Source organism: Mytilus californianus, unplaced genomic scaffold (assembly GCF_021869535.1).
Source record: "Mytilus californianus isolate M0D057914Y unplaced genomic scaffold, xbMytCali1.0.p SCAF_1, whole genome shotgun sequence".
In the NCBI taxonomy this organism is placed as follows: Eukaryota; Metazoa; Mollusca; class Bivalvia; order Mytilida; family Mytilidae; genus Mytilus; species Mytilus californianus.
This window is the reverse complement of record NW_026262581.1, coordinates 52935871-52955895: the sequence shown is the minus strand read 5'-3', so window position 1 is coordinate 52955895 and position 20025 is coordinate 52935871. Positions and strand designations below refer to the sequence as shown.

General features: G+C 32.6%; 1 protein-coding gene across 2 annotated transcripts in view; it reads left to right on the top strand.

Moving 5' to 3' along the window:
- Positions 1 to 20025, top strand: part of LOC127721154 (NACHT domain- and WD repeat-containing protein 1-like) — a 123388-nt gene that overhangs the window by 85510 nt on the left and 17853 nt on the right. For both annotated transcript variants that reach the window (XR_007991063.1, XM_052227830.1), the window contains exons 16-22: positions 25 to 178; positions 3862 to 4033; positions 6128 to 6502; positions 7475 to 7735; positions 9948 to 10215; positions 12161 to 12287; positions 12905 to 13079. Coding sequence is in view for 1 of the 2 variants with exons in the window: in XM_052227830.1 (XP_052083790.1) it covers positions 25 to 178; positions 3862 to 4033; positions 6128 to 6502; positions 7475 to 7735; positions 9948 to 10215; positions 12161 to 12287; positions 12905 to 13079 (1532 nt within the window). In the remaining variant the exon portion in view is untranslated. The remainder of the gene's footprint in view (positions 1 to 24; positions 179 to 3861; positions 4034 to 6127; positions 6503 to 7474; positions 7736 to 9947; positions 10216 to 12160; positions 12288 to 12904; positions 13080 to 20025) is intronic.

The window sequence follows — 20025 nt, the reverse complement described above, 5'->3', positions numbered from 1 at the left end:
AATAAAATTATTTCTATTATTTAGATCAGTGATGGAAGATTATGAGATTGCCAAACAGATGATCAATGATTCACAGTTAAATATGATTCTACAAGCTTTCCTTCTATCAGGGGATTCTATTCTGTTCAATTCAAAACAGTTTGCACCACAGATGTTCTTAAGACTCAAGGATGTCAAGGTAAAATATTTATCCAATTTGTTTCATGCAAAATATTCATGTACTATGGATCGATTTATTTCTTTGAGGATACCAATTTTCTGGAATGGAGGGAAATATTTATTTTTGTAAATGTTTAATTTTGTAGTTTTGTCAAAGTCTGCATACAAGCTAAAAGAAAATTTGTTATTTCAGAGTTAACATTTAGATTTGTGGTTTACCTATATCCATTAAGGTGGTACATAACACTACAGGGAGATAACTCTGTAAAAATCAGCTGAACGTTTTAATCACGTTCTATTGGTAGGGAAATATTAAGCTTCTCAATGATCAAAATTAGTGTTTGTCAAACTGCTATATAACCAATGAAATTTTTCCGATAAAGTGTGTGGTTCAAGTTTTTTGAAATTTTTATTTATTTATTTATTTTTGGTGTTTTAACGCCACTTTTAAGCACTGTTTTTTGGGCTATTTCGTGGCGGCCAGTTTTTATTGGTGGAGGAAGCCGGAGTGCCCGGAGAAAACCACCGACCTTCGATTTGAAATTTTTATATTTTTGTCAAAGGGTCAAAGTAAATATTTTGTCAAAATTTAATGAAAATTAAACAAGCCAAATTAATTTTAGTCAAGGTGTTTGGTACCACCTTAAATCCTCTAAAATTGGTATCTAACAGATAACAATAATGAATCCTCGATATTATAAAAGATATACAATATCTATGACCAATAGATAGTGTTGGAACTATTTTATTTAAATAGAGTATTAATACATAATACATGTTAGAATGCTGAGCAGAAGTTACTTGGGAACCCTCAAGTGTCTAAGTTTTTATCCAATCAGCAATGGGGTTTCCTAGTCACTGCTGCATCTGCTTCTCGTTTACTAATTAAGTCTTCCAAACGAAGTTTGGGAAGACTTATTGTTTTTGCTCAGTTCTTATTATTCTTCTTCTTCTTCTTCTTCTTCTTCTTCTTCTTCTTCTTCTTCCTCTTCCGCCGCTTTTAAATTTGAACTTGTCCGCACCCGTTCTCCAAAACCGCTTGTCAGATTAACTTAGGGTTTCACAATATGTTAGACTAACATGTCTAGTGGTGCAATCAGGGTTTTGTTTGTGCAATGGGGTTTATAAAGGGGTACTTTGAGGGGCAAAAAGAAAAGAGGGTTTTACTATAGAACCCTATGGGATTTTATTTTTTAAAACTTTCAAATGATTATAAATTGAAAACCGTTTGTGATAGACACAATCTTTTTAATTGAAAATGTTCTAACTGATAAAACCCATTAAATGAAATACAGGGTTAGTCCCCAGGGGGTCGCCCCCACCCCCTGCCATTTAAGAAAGTTCTAATACCTTGTAAGTGGTCAAGATCCCCACCCCTAAACCATATATATTCTGGTTTGTCATGCTAAGATGGTTTGAATGATATACAGGGTTAGTCCCCAGGGGTCATCCCGACCCCCTGCCATTTGAGAAAGTTCTAATATCTTGTAAATGGTCGAGATCCCCACCCCTAAACCATATATATTCTGGTTTGTCGTGCCAAGATGATTTGAATGATATACAGGGTTAGTCCCCAGGCATCACTAATGCATATAACTTTACTGGACCAAACCAATTTTCACTGGACTTTGCCCAATGTCAGGCGACCCTGGGAATTACGAATTATGGGAGCTTCGTTTGGGAGACTTCGTAACAGCATCCTGTTACAATCATTTCTTGTTGTTTTTCGAAATCATATTAATTAACCAATGAGATTTTTAGCTAATTTTGAATTTACCAATCAGCGCTTAATTAGCAGGGCTTTTGTTTTATGCACACACACTTAACTATTCCCAAAGCAACGCTTGCTTGCAGCAGCCAATTTAAATTTTTTGGGAAAATATTTTTTACTCAAATGAAAGTCAAGTTGTACATCATTGCCTTATTATACATTTAGGGGGCAAATTTCTAATTATAATAGTTTTAGTGTATGCAGCTTTTGATTTCTTCAAAGGGAAATAAATTTCACCATTGTTAGGGCTATTCCATTAAAATGTAGGTGGGAGGATAGGAAGGGACTTTCAAAATATCCCTACAACCAAGAACCATTTTTTAGATAATTTTGCATAATGGTAATAGACGCATTCTGAAAAAAGACCCATGACCCACATTCAATAATTAAACACCCCTTCCTACCCTCCCACATACATTTTAATGGGATAGCCCTTACTGTGAGTAAAAACTTTTTAACTCTGATAAAAGGAAATGCTGAATAAGTATTATTGAAATAGTGCTTACAAAACAAGTAAACAAACAGATTATTAAAGCCCACTCAGAGAAGTTTTGCAATGACTTGGCAAACTTCATTTGTCTTCATATCATATGGAAAGAAAAACTTGGCTGAGATGTTCTCAAGAAGACAGAGATGTTCCTTTAAAGATAAAGATGTTCCTCACAAGATTCTGTCAGAGTGTTGTTTCTTTGGTAAGGTGACATGTCTACTTGCTGACTGTAACCATGTGAACCAGCATGTTAAAACTCATGTTAGTACAAAGCAGGGTTCATATATATATATATTGCATTAACATGTTCTTGTCCTTAATAAGCATATTAATTTGCGACTGGACTTTAAAGAAAACTGATTTTAGAATTTTTAGCCTCCTCATGGGGTTTTTGATTATGTAAAATTGAGAATGGAATTACTTGTCAGTTTTTATAGTGATTGTTTGATTACCAGACCAAATATTTCATGATTATTCGATTATTTGATAATCTAGGACTGTATTTTTGATTATTTGATTATCATGTTTAAAAAAATAATTAATGATTATGTAATTATATGGGCAAAAAATTTGTGATTATGTAATTACTTGAACACCCCTATGATGGGCCTCAATTTTGTCTAGTCTGCAACAAAAATTGCAGTATGGGAGACTTTGGGATTACAATCTGGCAGTGGAGGTGTAAACTAAGACTTGTATAAAGCTTTATATTTCAGAAGGTAAAAGACCTGGATGCTTCATACCATGTATATAGATGCCATATGTTAAAAGGTTTCTGTTTATCGTATGGCCAATGTCCTGACCTCATTTTCATGGTTCATTGACTGCTCAAAATAAACTGCAGTTTATTTGTCATGTGAATTTCTCACTTATTAGGAGTAATAGGATTATGATATCTGGTCTATGGATTCCTTGCAAGGTCTACACCTCTGTCAGACAGGACTCATCTGACCTCAGCCTGATTTTGTGGATCAGTGATCAAGGTTAAAGATCATGATTAGGTCCTTTTCTCTAATACAATAAGCAGTAGGTGAACTTTATTTGGTGTATGGATTGATTGTAAGGTGAACATGTCAGACTGGTAGATTTTTAGTACACCTTGACTTCATTTTCATGGTTCGTTGGTTGATGTTAAGTTTTTGTGTTATGGTCTGTTTCTCAGATACTATAAGCAATAAGTTTTTGTGTTTTGATCTTTTTCTCAGATACTATAAACAATAGGTCAGCTATTTTTTTGGTGCATAGAATGATTGTAAAGTGTGCATATCTGTCTGGCAGGGTTCATCTGACCTTGACCTAATATTTATGGTTCATTGGTCAAGTGTTAAGTTTTCCTTGTTAAGTCTTTTTTTCAGATACTATAAGACACATTTCTTTTCAAACATAGCAAAAGTAAATGTATTACCAGTATTGTAAAAACCCAGTTTGATTTTATTTTTAGGAATTGCAGACTTTTACCAATACATGTAAAGAGACAGATGAGACGTATTTGTGTCCTGACACTGGTCTATTAGTGAAGGTTGGAGGACCATTGGTTTATGCACTAGGAGGACATAAATCTCAAGTTGATTGGGTGGACATGAAGAAAGATGGAAAGATAGCTGTCACTGCTTGTGAGATTTCATACTTTACATTCTCTACATATTTTACTTGATGTTACTTTCCATTTGTGATAAGAATTCTGACGTCTTACTTATTTTTCATTGATGTAAAATCTGATGCCCTCTGTGGGGACAGTGCAACAAACTCTGCATATAAAAGAACACCTGCAAAAACTCTACTATGGATCTGTAGGTGTCCTGATGCAAGGCAAAACTTCTTCCCCTATCTGTAGTACCCTATTTTTCCAGGGGAAGTCAAAATTCCTGCCTTTATCCTAGTAGACCTTCTTTCACAGGATTGATAGTTCATTTGTTGTCTTTCAGGCATCAATCAATATTTTTTCATCAATATACTGTCCCATGGTTTTCAGTTTTGCTACTGTATTCTACCCTTGGGATACACTAAGAATTTTTGCCCCTAAAATTATAAATACTTGGATCTTAAGGAGGTACAGAACAAGTAAAGGAGTTAACCCTTTAAAAATCAGCCGAACGTTTAAATCACTAACTATTTGTAAACCAAAATCCAGTTACTCAATGATCAAAATTAGTGTCTGTCTAACTGCTATATACCCAATGAAATTATTCCTGTAAATTGTGTGGTTCAATTTTCTTGAGATTTTGAAATTTTGTCAACAGCTGATCAAAAAAAATATTTTGTCAAAATTTTATAACTTTTAATCAAGTCAAATCTATTGTGGTCAAAGTGTTGGGTATCCCATTAAACCAACCTACCAATTTGAAAGTATGGTCCAGTCAATATCTAAAAATACATTAAATGAGGCAGGTGTTTCATGTGAAAGTGGTTGATGTCATTATTTTAATGATAATTTTTGGTAATCAGATATGAAGAGTCATTTGAAATTGTATGCTTTGCAACATGGCAGCCTCCATCAACAGGGTAATGTGCAAATGCAAATGAAAGCTATTGATTTTAGCTCCATAAGTGTATTTCATTTTATATTTATCAATTTTCTTACTGTTGTTGAGTACTTTTCCTCATTTTATCCTGACAGGCATGGTAAGTTATCAATTTATGACTGTCTGGAAATACAATTTCTTCACATAAATGAACACCTTTAATAAATTAATTGGAAATTTATCACTTATGCATGAAATTTGAGAAAAGGATATACTTACCCATGATACCATATTTAATTTCTTATCAGTACAGGGCCCTTTGGTTACAACTTAAATTTGGGACAGCTTGATCTTCCTAAAATAATCTAAAGCTTGTACACATCTTTTATCAGCATTTTGTACATTTTTCCTTGAATCTTGAATATTTTTTCGTATTATGGACAGGACTTGATACTCAAATCTAGGCAATCCCGTTAGGTATCAGTGCAACATGACCATCTACGTCACAATTTATTAATGTAAATAAATAAGGTTCGTTCTACTCTGCTGTTTCTGATTTTTGCCGAAATTACGGGTTTTGGACTTGTTGAAAATCACAGTTATACATACTTTTTTTCTATAAGTCTTCAGTTTTTGCGCTAGTTTTTGATATGTGAGTCTACCATAATGAGTTACAGATCAAGTTTATGTTTAGTTCCGCTATGCTGATTTTCATGTCGTTTCTACACATCTTATGTTAGATCTGCAGTACATCCACTTCCTGTTTGCTGATAGTTTGAAATTTAACTACTCATTGATCAAGGAAATTTTTCATCAAACTTGTATTGGTCTTGAGAGCTGGATACTATTCATGCATGTTTGTGTCCACATGTGTTGTTGAAATTGCAGGTTTTTCAATTTTTTGAGACAGGGCCATTTGTGTCGTTTTGACACATCTTGTTTTATACTGACTTTATCAGCTCAAATATCACATCGCTCTAGCCAGCTCGCTTGATATTCTTGCTGATAAAGTCAGTATCAAAAACAAAAATGTCATTATTCTTTATATAAGGGACTTCTGAAAATACATTGTTTAGCATCCTTTTAGTCAATAGATGGAATTTCAAAGTACTATGGTGTTGATAATATATGTGCTTTCTTATGCTTTTGACAAAACAATATCAGTAAATGTACTTCTAATTATATTTCATTCAACCATGTCACTTTTTTGACAAAAATATAATCTATGTAATTTTGTAATTTCAGCATGTGATGACCACTCATTAGGCCTGTGGGATGTTCAGGAAGGTAAAGTAATCCGCATCATGGAGAGGATTGTTAAGGATCCCAGTGAAGTGCATTTTGTGGCAGACGATTCTCTTATTCTGATTTATTCAAGTAAATTTTTGGTAGCAGTTACTGAATTAGGAGAGAAAAAATACACATTTTCTCATGCTGCCATGAATTCTTTCTGTGTTTGTGGTAAAAATAAAGAAGTACTTGTAGGATTTATGAAGACTAAAGTAGTCCATCTCTATGACATGAAAACTGGTGAGAAAACTAGTGTGATTAATCCAAAAGATGGCCTGATGGATGGAGACAAGTCCAAATTGAAAGTGTCATTTGGATTATTTGCTTCAGGTAAGCTTAATTTGTGTTATCAATATTGAGGTTCTGGATTGGGGGTCCTTCATTTTTGTTTTCTTTAATTTTTTAGGCCGTTTTTCTCTGTTCTTTATAATTTTTGCCCATTATTCTCTATTCTTTATATTTTAGCACCTCATTATTCTTTATTTTTTTGTTCCATTTTTCTCTTTTCTTTATATTTTTTTTACCATTATTCTCTATTCTGTTAACCCCATCCTCACCCTCAGTATGTATTCAAACTTGGTATTTTCTGCTAATCATCAAACAAGCAATATTTATAAAAGGAAGTAGGGAAAAAGACTAAGTTGACTTTAATAATTAACAAATAAGACCTTCAACACAGAGGAAAACTCATACTGTATAGTAAGCTATAAAAGGTCCCAGCATGACAAAATATGAAACAATTAAAACGTGAAAACCAAGCATCTGATTAAAGCTGAAACAATAAAAGAAAAACAAATATGGCAGACTGCGACCATTAACAACTACTGAATCACAAGCTCTTTGGGCGACTGCTTATTATACATGTAATAAATAGAGAATATCATATGGCTTTTTCAATATCACATCCGATCAAACTGAGACACCAATATAATCTCAAGAGCTCTGCTCGAGGGATTATATTGGTTAAGGGTTGATACGGTGTGTGATATTGAAAAAGCCATATCATATACACTTTATTTTATACCTCAAGTAGATGTTTTTTATGTGACATGACATTATACAGATTAGGGGTTTGATAAAGCCTTTGCAACAGTGATTGATATTGATGGCATGACGTCACACAGATTAAAGGTGTAATAAAGCCTTTGCAACCATGGCTGATATCGATATCATCACGGATGGCTGATACAGCACGATTGCCATTAACAGTATTACACATACAGTTTATCTGTATTTACTACTAAGTATATAATAAATCTGAATATAACATTGATTTTCTTTTATTTTCAAAAAACTTTTCAGGTTCTGATAATTACGCTGTTTGTACTAATGATGATGATACTGGTATATGGGTCGTTGATTTAGAAAAAAGGCAAGCCTACTGCTCACCCAGAATCAGATTTCCACCAACTCCTGCAATTGCTGATGAAGATCCAGACGATTTGACCATAGATGCTTCTGCTGTTACAAGAGATGGGAAATGCATTGTGGCATCAAATATGTATGATAATGTGCCTTACCTGTTTGATATCAAGACTTTTGAAATTTGTAGAAAATTAATGGGTAGGTAAATGAAATGATCACAGTTCTAATCAGTTGTCCCTCTGCCTATATCACTCTGCTCAGCTCTAAATAAAATTGCATATCACGGCTTTGTGACGTCAAATACTTCACCCGGCCTTAATAACTTTGATCCGGACATATCAGCGATGTCATAATATATGAACCGACGTTGATAAGTTTGACTCAAACTTATCAAGGCATCTTACGGTTCGCTTGTGAAACAAAGAAAACACTTGTTTCTATCATGCAAAATACGCAAATACAACTCGATAACTCGATCATTTGGTTGTCTGCATATTGATATTGTAAAATATCTGCTGCTCGACACAATATGAAGCCGTTTTGAACTTGGCTTTGCTCACTCGACAAAGAAACTTCATATTGTGACTCGCAGCTGATATTTTACAATATCAATATGCAGACAACCTGAAAATCGGTTCTTATAAGATTTTTATAAAAGTTATTTTAAAAAAGATTTAAACATAAAGAACTTGTAGTTGCTTGATTTAGGGCAACTAAGTACTTTACAAGAGATTGTTTTCCATCTGCTAACATTTATTAAAAAAAGCATTGGCTTGAACCCTGGTAAACTTTTAATTTTATGCACTTGACCTACTTGTATTGATAGCTTTGCTTTTCTTGCAATAATATTTATAATGAGTAACAAAAATGGGTAGAAAATATCACTTGTTTGATTTAAAAACTTTCCCCATTACCACATGATGACCGACCAAGCTAGACCCTCATAGGCAGTCAAGATTGTTAAATACCCGCCCCCCTAGTAGTAGTATTTCAACAGTGTCTTTATACAACCCTAAAATTTGAGGCCTAATAATGGTATGGCGTTGTCGTCGTCCTAAGACATTTGGCTTCCAGACAATAACTTTAGTATTAGTGCATAGATCTCTATGAAATTGTACCACAAGGTTCCTTACCACAAAAAGAATATTGGGATTAATTTTTGGGGTTATTGTCGTAACTGTTTTGGAATTAAGGGTCAAAAACAAGCATTTTTTTGTTTCTGGACAATGATTTTTGTATAAGTGTTTGGATCTCTATGAAATTGTACCACAAGGTTCCATACCTCAAAAAGATTGATTTTGAGGGTTATGGCCCAAACTGTTTAGGAATTAATGACCAAAAAGGGGCCATAAACAATACTTTTATATAACTTGCTTATGTCTTGACCAAATTCAATGGGGTTTAATTCAAATCAAATTGGAATGGAAAATGGAATTCTTGGTGTCTTTGATATGCTGAATCTAACCATGTATTTAGATTTTAGATATTCGACCATAATAGGTAAACGTCCATTTTCAAAATTTTAAGTTCTTAGACCACATTGATTCTGTGTTAGAAAACCTTTGCTGTGTGTAATATTTAATCACAATCCATCAAGCTTGAATGTTGTGTCCAAACTTGCCCCAACTTTTTAGGGTTTGACCTCTGCGGTTGAATCAAGCTGTGCCATGAGGAGCATTTTATTTCAAGTATGCTTAAAGGGGCATTAGCTACACATATATAAAAATTTAAAATATGAATTATTTTTGTTTAATCATTAATGAAAGTAAAATAGTGAAATAATAATTCGCTTTTAGCGGCCAATATGGTTCAATTTTGTCAAAATAAGCAAAGAAACATTGATGATGAATTATTCACTTGCAAGTGAATAATTCGACCTCGTTGAATCTGTATTCATGTGAAATTCAATTTAACCCCTTAGCTAGAGATTGATAACGCATGCATTGTAAGTGTTAAGTTATCTAAAGGAAAAGAATGTCAACATTGAAAGTGAAACAAAGGTAAATCATTTGATTGACTGATTCGATCAATAAAACATCATTCTTATACAGGTAAAAACGATGATTAACATATATTTTCAATCTATAATATGAAATTAAACAGACCTAGAAAAATCCAACTGCACGAGTCCACTTTCTATTTATATCTATATTTATATTTATATCTATATTTATGTTTATATCGATAGTTAATTAGATGGCGTCTAGACTAAAATACACACGAAACGAAGTTACATATTCAGGAGCCCATACCCTGTAAATTGTTTATTTTAGACTTTTTATACTTTGGATAAATGTTTTACATTGTTATAAATCAAATATGAGAATTTGAGTCAAATCGGTTAACATGAATTTGACAGCTAGTGCCCCTTTAACAATAAAGGCTAATCGTGATTACTTTTGATACTTAGGTGATGACTCAGATGCAATTCAGAAATACAAGTTCTCTGTTGATGGCAAAAAGATGTATGGAGAGTCGAGCAAGACTATTGTTGTGATAGATCTGGAAACTGGAAACAGGCAAAAAGTTTTGCAGCATAGCAATCAGATAGACTGCTGTGTGTCAAATGATGCGACAACTTTTGTCACTGTTTCTGATGATAGTGTTCTAAGAGTTTGGGATACTTCCAAAACAACATTTTCAGAAGAGAAACTATCAGATTTTGGTGCATCTGTACAGTAAGTTTTGTAAAATAATAAATTACTGTTAACATATTGGTTTTCATGGCATCAATCAGATTCATACCTCAAAAGTTGAAGGTCTCCCTCTGTGGGAATTTTTTATTAGGACTTTGCTAAAGAACCTTTTTCATGTTGAATTTTACTATACAATCAAATCATGATAAGTGGAAGTAGTAGGACCTGACAACTATTTGAGGTCGCAATTCATCACGTTATACCAATTCAATATTGTACCTGGTGTTGTCAGCCTGAGATGTAATGACAGAAAACGTATTTGATATCCCAATTCATATAAATCAACAGTACATGCAGTATTAAAAAAATACAAGAAACAAGGACAGAATAGACAGTTCTGATCTGATGTTTACAAAGATAAGGTAATATAAAATACGGAAGTACTTGCGAAACAAAACAAATTGTTACAGATATATAATGTTTCAACTTTCTCCTTAGCGGCTATCTGCTGAGGTCAAGTCTTTAAAAAAAGTTTGATCAGTTTAAAGAAGTTTGATAAATTTCTCGGCTTGGGTTTATTAATTCCGTTCGTAATTATCTCAGGTAAAATGTGTTCCATAAACATAATTTTCCGCATGGTCAAATATTTTCAAAGTTTTCAACAAACAATAAGTGTAGCATGCCAGTCTGATAGTTACACAAATCTGTTGACCTAGAAGTAATAAGGAAATTTATTTATGTTGCACAATTAAAAATTACGATATCAATATTCGATTCATTATTTCGAAGTGAAATTGTTTTTTTTTCTTCCAAAATTCCTATTACTTCGACACATCAGGGTAAATTTGTGTTCAATTTTCTTCAAGGACTATGAAAGTATACATGTACTTGAGTTAAGGTGGATGTGGGGTCTTTAATTAAAATCCATAGAATTTTTTAATAATTTGTCAAAATGTAGTTTTCATCATGCTTTTTTCCAAAATATAATAAAACGTATGGGTCACTGGACTTTTTTTTACACTGCAGGTTGTGCAAAATTGTCAGATTTTGTATAGATTATGCATGGAAAATCCAATTTTGTGTGATAAAAAGAAAATTACACCATAGAATTTTAAGATAAAATGTGAGAAGATATAGCTCTTATAACATGCTTTCAGATAAGAAAAAGAAAATGGGGTCACCAGACTTGTTTTCTTTCTACATACACGTATTAAAATAGGTAAATTCGCAACACTTCCTATTATAAAAATTACTTTATCTGAGTTATCTCCCCTTATGTGGCAAAGTTGAAAAAAATAGATCAAACAAAAATATTGTGTTTTTTGTAAAATACAGCCGTAAATATGATAAAACACATAATTTTCTATATTAACATGAAAAGTCTTACACATGAATTGCATGCTACTCTCAAAATTTGCACATTTCATTAAAGATCTAGACCAATTGTTAATAATATCTGCTATTTCAAAATCCAAGATGGAGGAAGACACCCCAACCACCTTAACTTAGAATTTTTACTTTTGTTCAATATTTCTGTGTAAAAAGTTAATGGTAGGGCTATTTTAGGTAATTCATCTGGGCAATTTGATTCATTATAGATTAGCATGCAAATTCAGAAATAAGGAATAAATGCTGACATTGACCCCAAATCTTATTATAGCTACGATCCAGACAAACTTTTTGAATCATGATTTTATTGTTTCCATACTTGCTAATGATAATTGCAAAAATATTGCATTGAATATTAAAGTTCAGATAAGTTTTTTTTCAAAATTCTAATGCATTCTGGGAAAATGTTGTGATTGGTGAACAATTTCACTGACAATTAAAGTACAACCAATGGTGAAATGTTTCTTTCTATCTGTGTACAATTAATGAATTAATCTACAATCCTCTTAATTCTGAAAAGGCATACCACTAGAAAAAAAACTTTGACTAGCATTCAGCAACAACTGTTTACAAGAAAATGATTTATTCTCTTTTAAAGGTTTTTTAAGCTTTTAGCAAATGAGAGGTATGCTCTCATGATGTCATCTGTTGGCAAGGATAAAAAGAACAGAATAATGGTGGTTGATACAGTTGAGAAGAAAATTGTGTCTCAGGCAGAAACTGAGGTAATCATTATACTGTTTTGATATAAACAAACTTTTGCCAAGACACCGCCCATGTTTGCTTATGCAAAATTAAACTGTCAACAATCAGTCAAGCCATATTATAAGAGGTCATATTGTGAAGACTGACTTAGTTTGTAATTTGCAAAGCTTGAACTAAGAATTGGACATGACTATGTTTAAAGTCTCCTTTACTACAGCTTGAATACTTGAGCTTGTAAATATAAACAGATCATAAATATTATGGACCATGATATCAATATGTGCTTTGTTTGTTGAGACTCTAGTGCAAATTAACAACATTATCAATTTATATTTCCCGTATTTTATGTTTTATTTTTGTGATGTTACTTTGTACTTTTGTATGGGTGCCAGAGTTAAAGATTTGATCATAAAGTAACACAACCCAAAGTATTGGTGACTTATTCTTTTATGTCAACAAATTTTGGTGCCTTGACCAGGATATTTCAACATGTTCCCTATGTATTGTTAGTAACAATTATGTGTGATTATTAGCTTGTCAAATCATGGAGTCACATGACCAAAATAGGTAAACTTTGAATAACCTTCCAAACAAGGATAACATGACCGATTTTTTTCATTTATATTGAATCTTTCAGGCAAGGTCACAGAGTGTGCTGTTCCTTAATGACAGTAAGGCAATAATGTGCTTTACCAAAGACAACAAACCGCATGACCTTCACTTGATTGATCTGAACTCAATGACAGAGAATCCAGTACAAGGAAAAATGTTCAAAGATTGTGACAAAATATTGATGGTTAATTATGGAAAAGGTAATTAGAAAAGCATCCAAATTAAAGGGATAATTATATAGATGATGGTGATTTTTATGAATTTCTTATTGTGATAAATTCTGATGATCATACATGTGAAATAACTCGTTTATTGTTACTCTTGAAACTTTCCCCACCTTTTACTGGACCCTCATTTGAGACTTCTAACTGAAACTTTGGGACTTGGCATGTAAAACTAATGATTCAGTGTAATGCATATCAACAATCCATAGTCTGGATGCATTTTAAACAACTTCTTGCTTCACAATAATTTCAAAATCTGCATCAATCTTCATGAAGTGATGATGTGCCATTTTGACAACTTCATACAATACACATTTATTCATACACCGAAAAAAATACAATGAAATTGACAATACACATACATGTGACAGAGTTGTCAAGTCACAACTGGAGATTTGAAAATTTTCAGCTGGAGTTTGGGCATCATAACTGGAGATTTTTTATCGCCATTTCAGTGTTCATTTTCATATTTCCCCTTTTTTTTAACATAACAGTATTACTATTCAGGGGTGTGGAAATATTTGTTGTGACCACTTGTCCCCGGGCAAGTGAAATTGTAAATTTTACTTGTCCAGAAGAAAAGTTACTTGCCCTGATTTCTTAGAATTTGGAATGAAGAAGACGTATTTTACTGTGACAGTGTATGTTTCTCAAACAGTTTTGAAACACAATGGTATTCATGGTCTTTGTTTGTATATTAGAATGATAAAAAGATAAGTGGTGTATACACCAATGTGCTAGAAACCAACCAAAAAAAAACAGCTCTTAATTAAGGAATCTTGAGGCCAATATTGCAATGTTTTTCAATGCTAGCTTACATGAACCTCGGAGATTATATCATGGCTTATATTTTCTTCACTGTGAGCCAGTGCCAAGTTTTAAAGCTAATGAAGGGATGAAAACCAAATAATTGATGAATTATTGAATTGTTGTTTGAACCCCCCTCCTTTTACCCCCAAAAAACTTTTTTTAACCGGTAGGGGACTATGTATTGCCATGCAATACTCACAGAATGCTTGTTTTCAAGTACTTTTACTTTGTCTTTTATAATTTGAAAGTCGTGCTACACCTAACATAAAATTTATCCGATAAAAGTTGATAGGCGAGTCTTTGTTTTGTAAACGGCCAACCCAATAAAATCAATTGTGTGTAGTCAGGTATGTCAGTTATGTGTGGCGATGTGCTATTTATAAGATTATTTTGTAACATATCTGACAAGAGTACATGGAGACCTTGAACTGTGTCACATCTTAAAAACAGATTCTAACTTCTCACTCATTAAACTGCATAGGAGACAAGTATCACTGTCAGTCTTATTGATTTTGTATAGTTTTTCCATCGTAAAAATACTGTTCATTGCGAGTCGATAATTTAAACAATGAATATCAGGTGCAAGAAAAGGAAGGTGAACTATCGAGTAGACCGAGGATATTTTTAACTTGGGAAATTTATTCAACCAGAATTTTTCAGATGTAGGCGATTCAAAAAAGGCGGGTCAGCAGAATGTCATAAAATGTTTTTGTTAATGCGCTCTGAAAATGTATTGTACTAATTCCGCCTTTGATATATATATCCGGCAATGTATCTGTATTGATAGGATTTGGTGATTTTAATAGTTCATGCCAATCATCAGGAATACTTTGTTTGATTTTTTTATACACATTTTCAATGTTTGATGTGCTGATTGTTGGAAATTTTTCTTGGAGTATTTCACAAACAGCTATCTGTGATAAAAATCCAGGAATAACTCCATAGCAAATGTGTTTTATTTGTGTAATACCGGCATCTATGAATTCAGAAAAAAGCAAAGATTTGCCATTATGCTTAATATACAGATTACAGAAAAGCAGATTTGCATACACATGTTGTATCTCAATGTTGAATTCAATTCTGGATTTTATTCTATAAAAAGCTTGTAGCATTTCTTTATTAAAATAATGGTAAGTAATTCAATTGTTTTGAATTCAAAACAATATAAAAAATATTTTTACCGAAATTCATGTGTTCTATTTTTGAAATGAAATGTTCAAAAGTATTTTTCCAATGAGCTTCGCAATCTGAATTTAAAAATTTCCTGAGGAATTTCAATCGAAATGACTGCAATTTAAGAAAAATCTCTGGTTAATTCAAACCACCTTGTATCTTTTTACCAACTATAGACTGGAATTTTACTAAATGTGTTTTCCTGTTCCATAAAAATTTGAGAGCAATTAAACGAATTTCTTTTTTAATTTTTTCCGGAAGAGGACATACTGTTAAGGTATAATATAATCTTGACATTATCAAAGTAGAGAAAACAGTAGCCATTCCTGGTAGGGTCAGCTCTCTTTTAGACCGAAAATATAAAATTGTTTTTATTTTCTTAATTTTTTCGTCCCAATTTAGTGACTCACATAACTGTTTATCCTTGCCAGTATAAATTCCTAATAATTCAGTAGCATTTTCACATAGTTTACTACCAAATTGTTCTAACTCTTTTTGAGATATTTTAGCAGAACCTAGACACAAGATTTCAGATGTTTCTCTATTAATTTTAGCTCCAGATGCTTGACTATACAAATCAAAAATTTTAAAAGCTTCTGTCACCGAGTTTTTATCTGCAACTGTTAAAGTTGTATCATCAGCATGAGCAAAATATTTAGATTCTTTTACGGAAAATGAAATTTTGATACCATGAATATTATTATTTTTTAATAAGAGCTTGTCCAAGAGGTTCAGTGGCCATAACATATAAAATTGCTGACATTGGGCATCCTTGTTTTATTTAATTACAAAGCGGTACATATTTTGTCAAAAAACTGTTACATTTTACTGTACTGAAAATTTCTGTATAAAATATTTTTATCCAATTTATGAATTTATCTCCAAATCCAAATTTTTCTAAAACACTAAATAAATATTTACGGTCAACATGATCAAACACATTTTGTTGATCTATTTTTAATAAATATCCTTCAAAATTCTCCTGTTCAATTATATCAATAATATCACGATGCTTGCAGTAGTATCTGCAATATCACGTCTGCTGACACAACACGATTGAAATTCAGAAATTATAAATGGTAAAACAATTTTCAACCTGTTTGCCATGACTCGGGCTAGAATTTTATAATCAACAGCCAAAAGAGATATTGGTCTTAGAATTTTGTCTCCTTTATTTTAAAAAATTAAAGTAATAGTTCCATGTCTCATAGATCTGGACATAATACTCTCTTTTTCAATATCATCAAAAACTTTTTTAAAAATTTCTCCAAAATGATGAAAAAAATTTAGATAAAAAGAAACAGTAATGCCATCACCACCTGGACTTTTGTTTCTATTCATACCATTTAAAGATTTAAAAATTTCTTCTGAAGTAATTTCAGAATCTAAATAATTTTGATGATTTTCAGAAATTGTTTTTGAGATAAAACTCAATAGTTCATTCAATTTCATTTCATCAATATTTGTACACGAAAACAAAGTTTTATAATATTGATTGATTTCATCAAAAATTTTATCAGTCTTTGATATTATTATCCCTTTTTTATCTTTTAATTCTTTAATACAATTATTTTCCTGCCTATGTTTTACTAATTGTAAATAATACACTGAATTTTTATACGTCCACAAAAGGAAGGTTGGGATTGATTTTGGGGGTTATGGTACCAACAGTTAAGGAATTAGGGGCCAAAAAGGGGCCAAAAATAAGCATTTTTGTAACTTCCAGACTTAACTTGTGTGTTAGTGTATGGATCTCTCTGACATTGTACCACAAGGTTCCATATCACAAAGGGAAAGCTTGGATTGATTTTGGGGGTAATTGCCTCAAAATTTTAGGAATTAGGGGCAAAAAAACAAGCATTATTTTAGTTTCATGATAATAACTTGTGTGTAAGTGTATGGATCTTTCTGAAATTGTACTACAAGGTTTCATATCACAAAGGGAAAGCTGGAATTGAGTTTAGGGGTAATTACACAAAACGTTTAGGAATAAGGGGCCAAAAATAAGCATTTTTCTAGTTTCCAGACAATAACTTGTGTTCAAGTGTATGGATCTCTCTGAAATTGTACTGAAAGGTACCATACCACAAAGGGAAGGCTGGGATTGATTTTGGGGGTAATTGCCTCAAAATTTTTGGAATTAGGGGCCAAAAAGGGGCAAAAAACAAGCCTTTTTCTAGTTTCCAGACAATAACTTGTGTTCAAGTGTATGGATCTCTCTGAAATTGTACTGAAAGGTACCATACCACAAAGGAAAGGCTGGGATTGAGTTTGGGGGTGATGAATCATAAGGGGGTTAAAAAAATTTGAGGGAGGGATTTTTTTTTTTTAATTTTCCATTTTAAATTGGTTATTTCTGATTTATATATAAAAGCAAATAATAATGATATGGTTTGAATAGGTAAATTAAAAATTTTTAAGTTCTTAGACCACATTCATTCTGTGTCAGAAACCTATGCTGTGTCAAATATTTAATCACAATCCAAATTCAGTGCTGTATCAAGCTTGAATGTTGTGTCCATACTTGCCCCAACTGTTCAGGGTTCGACCTCTGCGGTTGTATCAAGCTGCGCCCAGCAGAGCATTTTATTGTCTCTGTCTATGGCCCAGTTAGCTTTTGAACGTAATATAGCACCTTTAAATATTTTTTCTTCATATTTTTGCATTTCTAATCTTATCTCTTCATATTTATTTTCATTAAATACTTCTCCATTTGCAACTTTTTCTGAAATGTTTTGAAATTCTTTTTGTAATCTAAAATATTCAGTTTGCTATTATACATAAAGTGAGTCTAACTAATGCAAGTAACACAGAAAAAGATTTTGATATTCTGTTGCTATATAATAAAGAATATAAGGGAGTTACCATTTGATTTTTATGGGGGTGGGGGCTAGGATGAAATTTGAAAAAAATAGGCAGGACAGGAGTTTTGAGTAAAAAAAAAGGCAGGATGAGATTATTTGCAAAAAAAAAAAGGCAGGATGACAATTTATGTAAAAAAAAAAGTCAGGATAAACTAAAAAAAAAAAGGCAGGACCGAATAGAGTGAAAAATAAAAAGGCAGGACCAAATAGAGGGAAAAATAATGAGGCAGGACAAAATTTTTCATCCTAGCCCCCCCCCATAAAAATCAGATGGTAGCTCCCTAACTGATAGTATTTGAATATAAAAAATAAGACCACCTGTGACCAAACACTGCTATGGATTAAACTTTAACTGCACACTTGTACAATCCTTGCATCGTTCTGTTACAAATTGTCTTATTTTTTATATTCAAATATGAAAATTATTTATACTATAACTATTAAGTGGGGATTGAACAAAATAATGTACCATGTCAATGCATTGAAATACTGGGGAAAGGGGTGTATACTGGTTTACCATATCCAACCATCCCTTACACATTTCTGTTGCATTTTATCAGCAACTACAAATCAGAACTTTATTGATTTTTGATTCCAAGCTTCAATTACTGTAAGCTATTCCATGTGACACTTTTTCAGAGCTATTATCTACCGGTATTTTCTGTTTGCCCCATATATGCATGGTCTTCACACTTATGCATTTATCCATCTGTCTGTCTGTCCCATTATGGGTATATAGCTATTCCAGATAACTCCTCCTACAGTTTGAATGCTAGGAATTTTTCACTTTGCTGGCTGTTTGTACATATATTGAAGGTGTGCATGTAGTCAGGGTTTAAATTTTTATTGATATTTGCTCTTTTGGAGATAGTTGAACTTTGTCATTTTTGGAGTTTATACTTGCATATAAAGAGGTGCATAGCTGTTCCGGATAACTCCTCCTACAGTTTGAATGCTAGGAAGTTCTTACTTTGCTGGCTGTTTGTACATATATTGAAGGTGTGCATGTGGTAAGGTTTTGATCTTTATTAATATTTGCTCTTTTGGGAAATAGTTGAACTTTGTCATTTTTTGGAGTTTATACTTGCATAAGAGGTGCATAACGTTTCCAGATAACTCCTCCTTCAGTGAACCATAGACCTATGTGCTACTATGCTCAACTTTTAATTTAAAATAACAATTTTCATCTGCAGGGGCATCATTTGTGTCTCCCAGACACAATAATATCTCAAAGCCCTACATTGACTTTATTATTATACAGTTATTTCAGAGTGGAGTGTGGGGGCATCACTTTGTCTAGTCTTAACTAATTCCTTTTTTTTTTAGATATATGTATGCTCTTCACATTGATGCACATAAATGAAATTTTCCAAGAGCAGGGGTGTTTTAAAAAAAATTGAATTAGTGAGTGGTTGCTCACACTATACTTATTATTCAGTTGGTTTCAAGTCCTATGGATTGGAAGCTACAAAAAAATGTATAAATTTACCATGAACTTCAGCATACAATAAAATACAAATTTCAAGTAGAAATTGTGTAGAATTTTTCAAAATTATGAAATCAAGTTTCATTCAACAAATATTTTTCCTCAATCCACAAAATAAATGAATCAATAGTGTATCAGTAAAAAAGGAAGTATTTGGTAAATATCAATGAGACTAATGTCAAGGTTTTGTCACTATTCTTCCACAGACTGTAACTAACTTTATAACATCAATGCATTTATTGTATATTGTAGTCATATGAGCAAGTAGAGTCATTAAATACAATTGGAACTGTTCACATGTATGAGGGTTTGTGGTCAAGTGGTTAAGACCGATGGCTACAGTGCTGAAGGTCCCAAGTTCGACTCTTAACTTTTGGAGCTGGAAATTTCATTACATCAGAAGGGTGATTTTCACCCTCCAAAACACATCTCTGGTACCTAGACCGGAGTTTTAACTAGAATGGGTACTATGGGGGCCTCAGTAGGTCAAAGTTGCCCCCTAATTTGACATGGAGATCATTCTTCTGAAATCTCTTCAGTTTGTCTGTTTCCACCGAGCAGCCCGGTGGTTCTCTCCGAGTACTTCGGC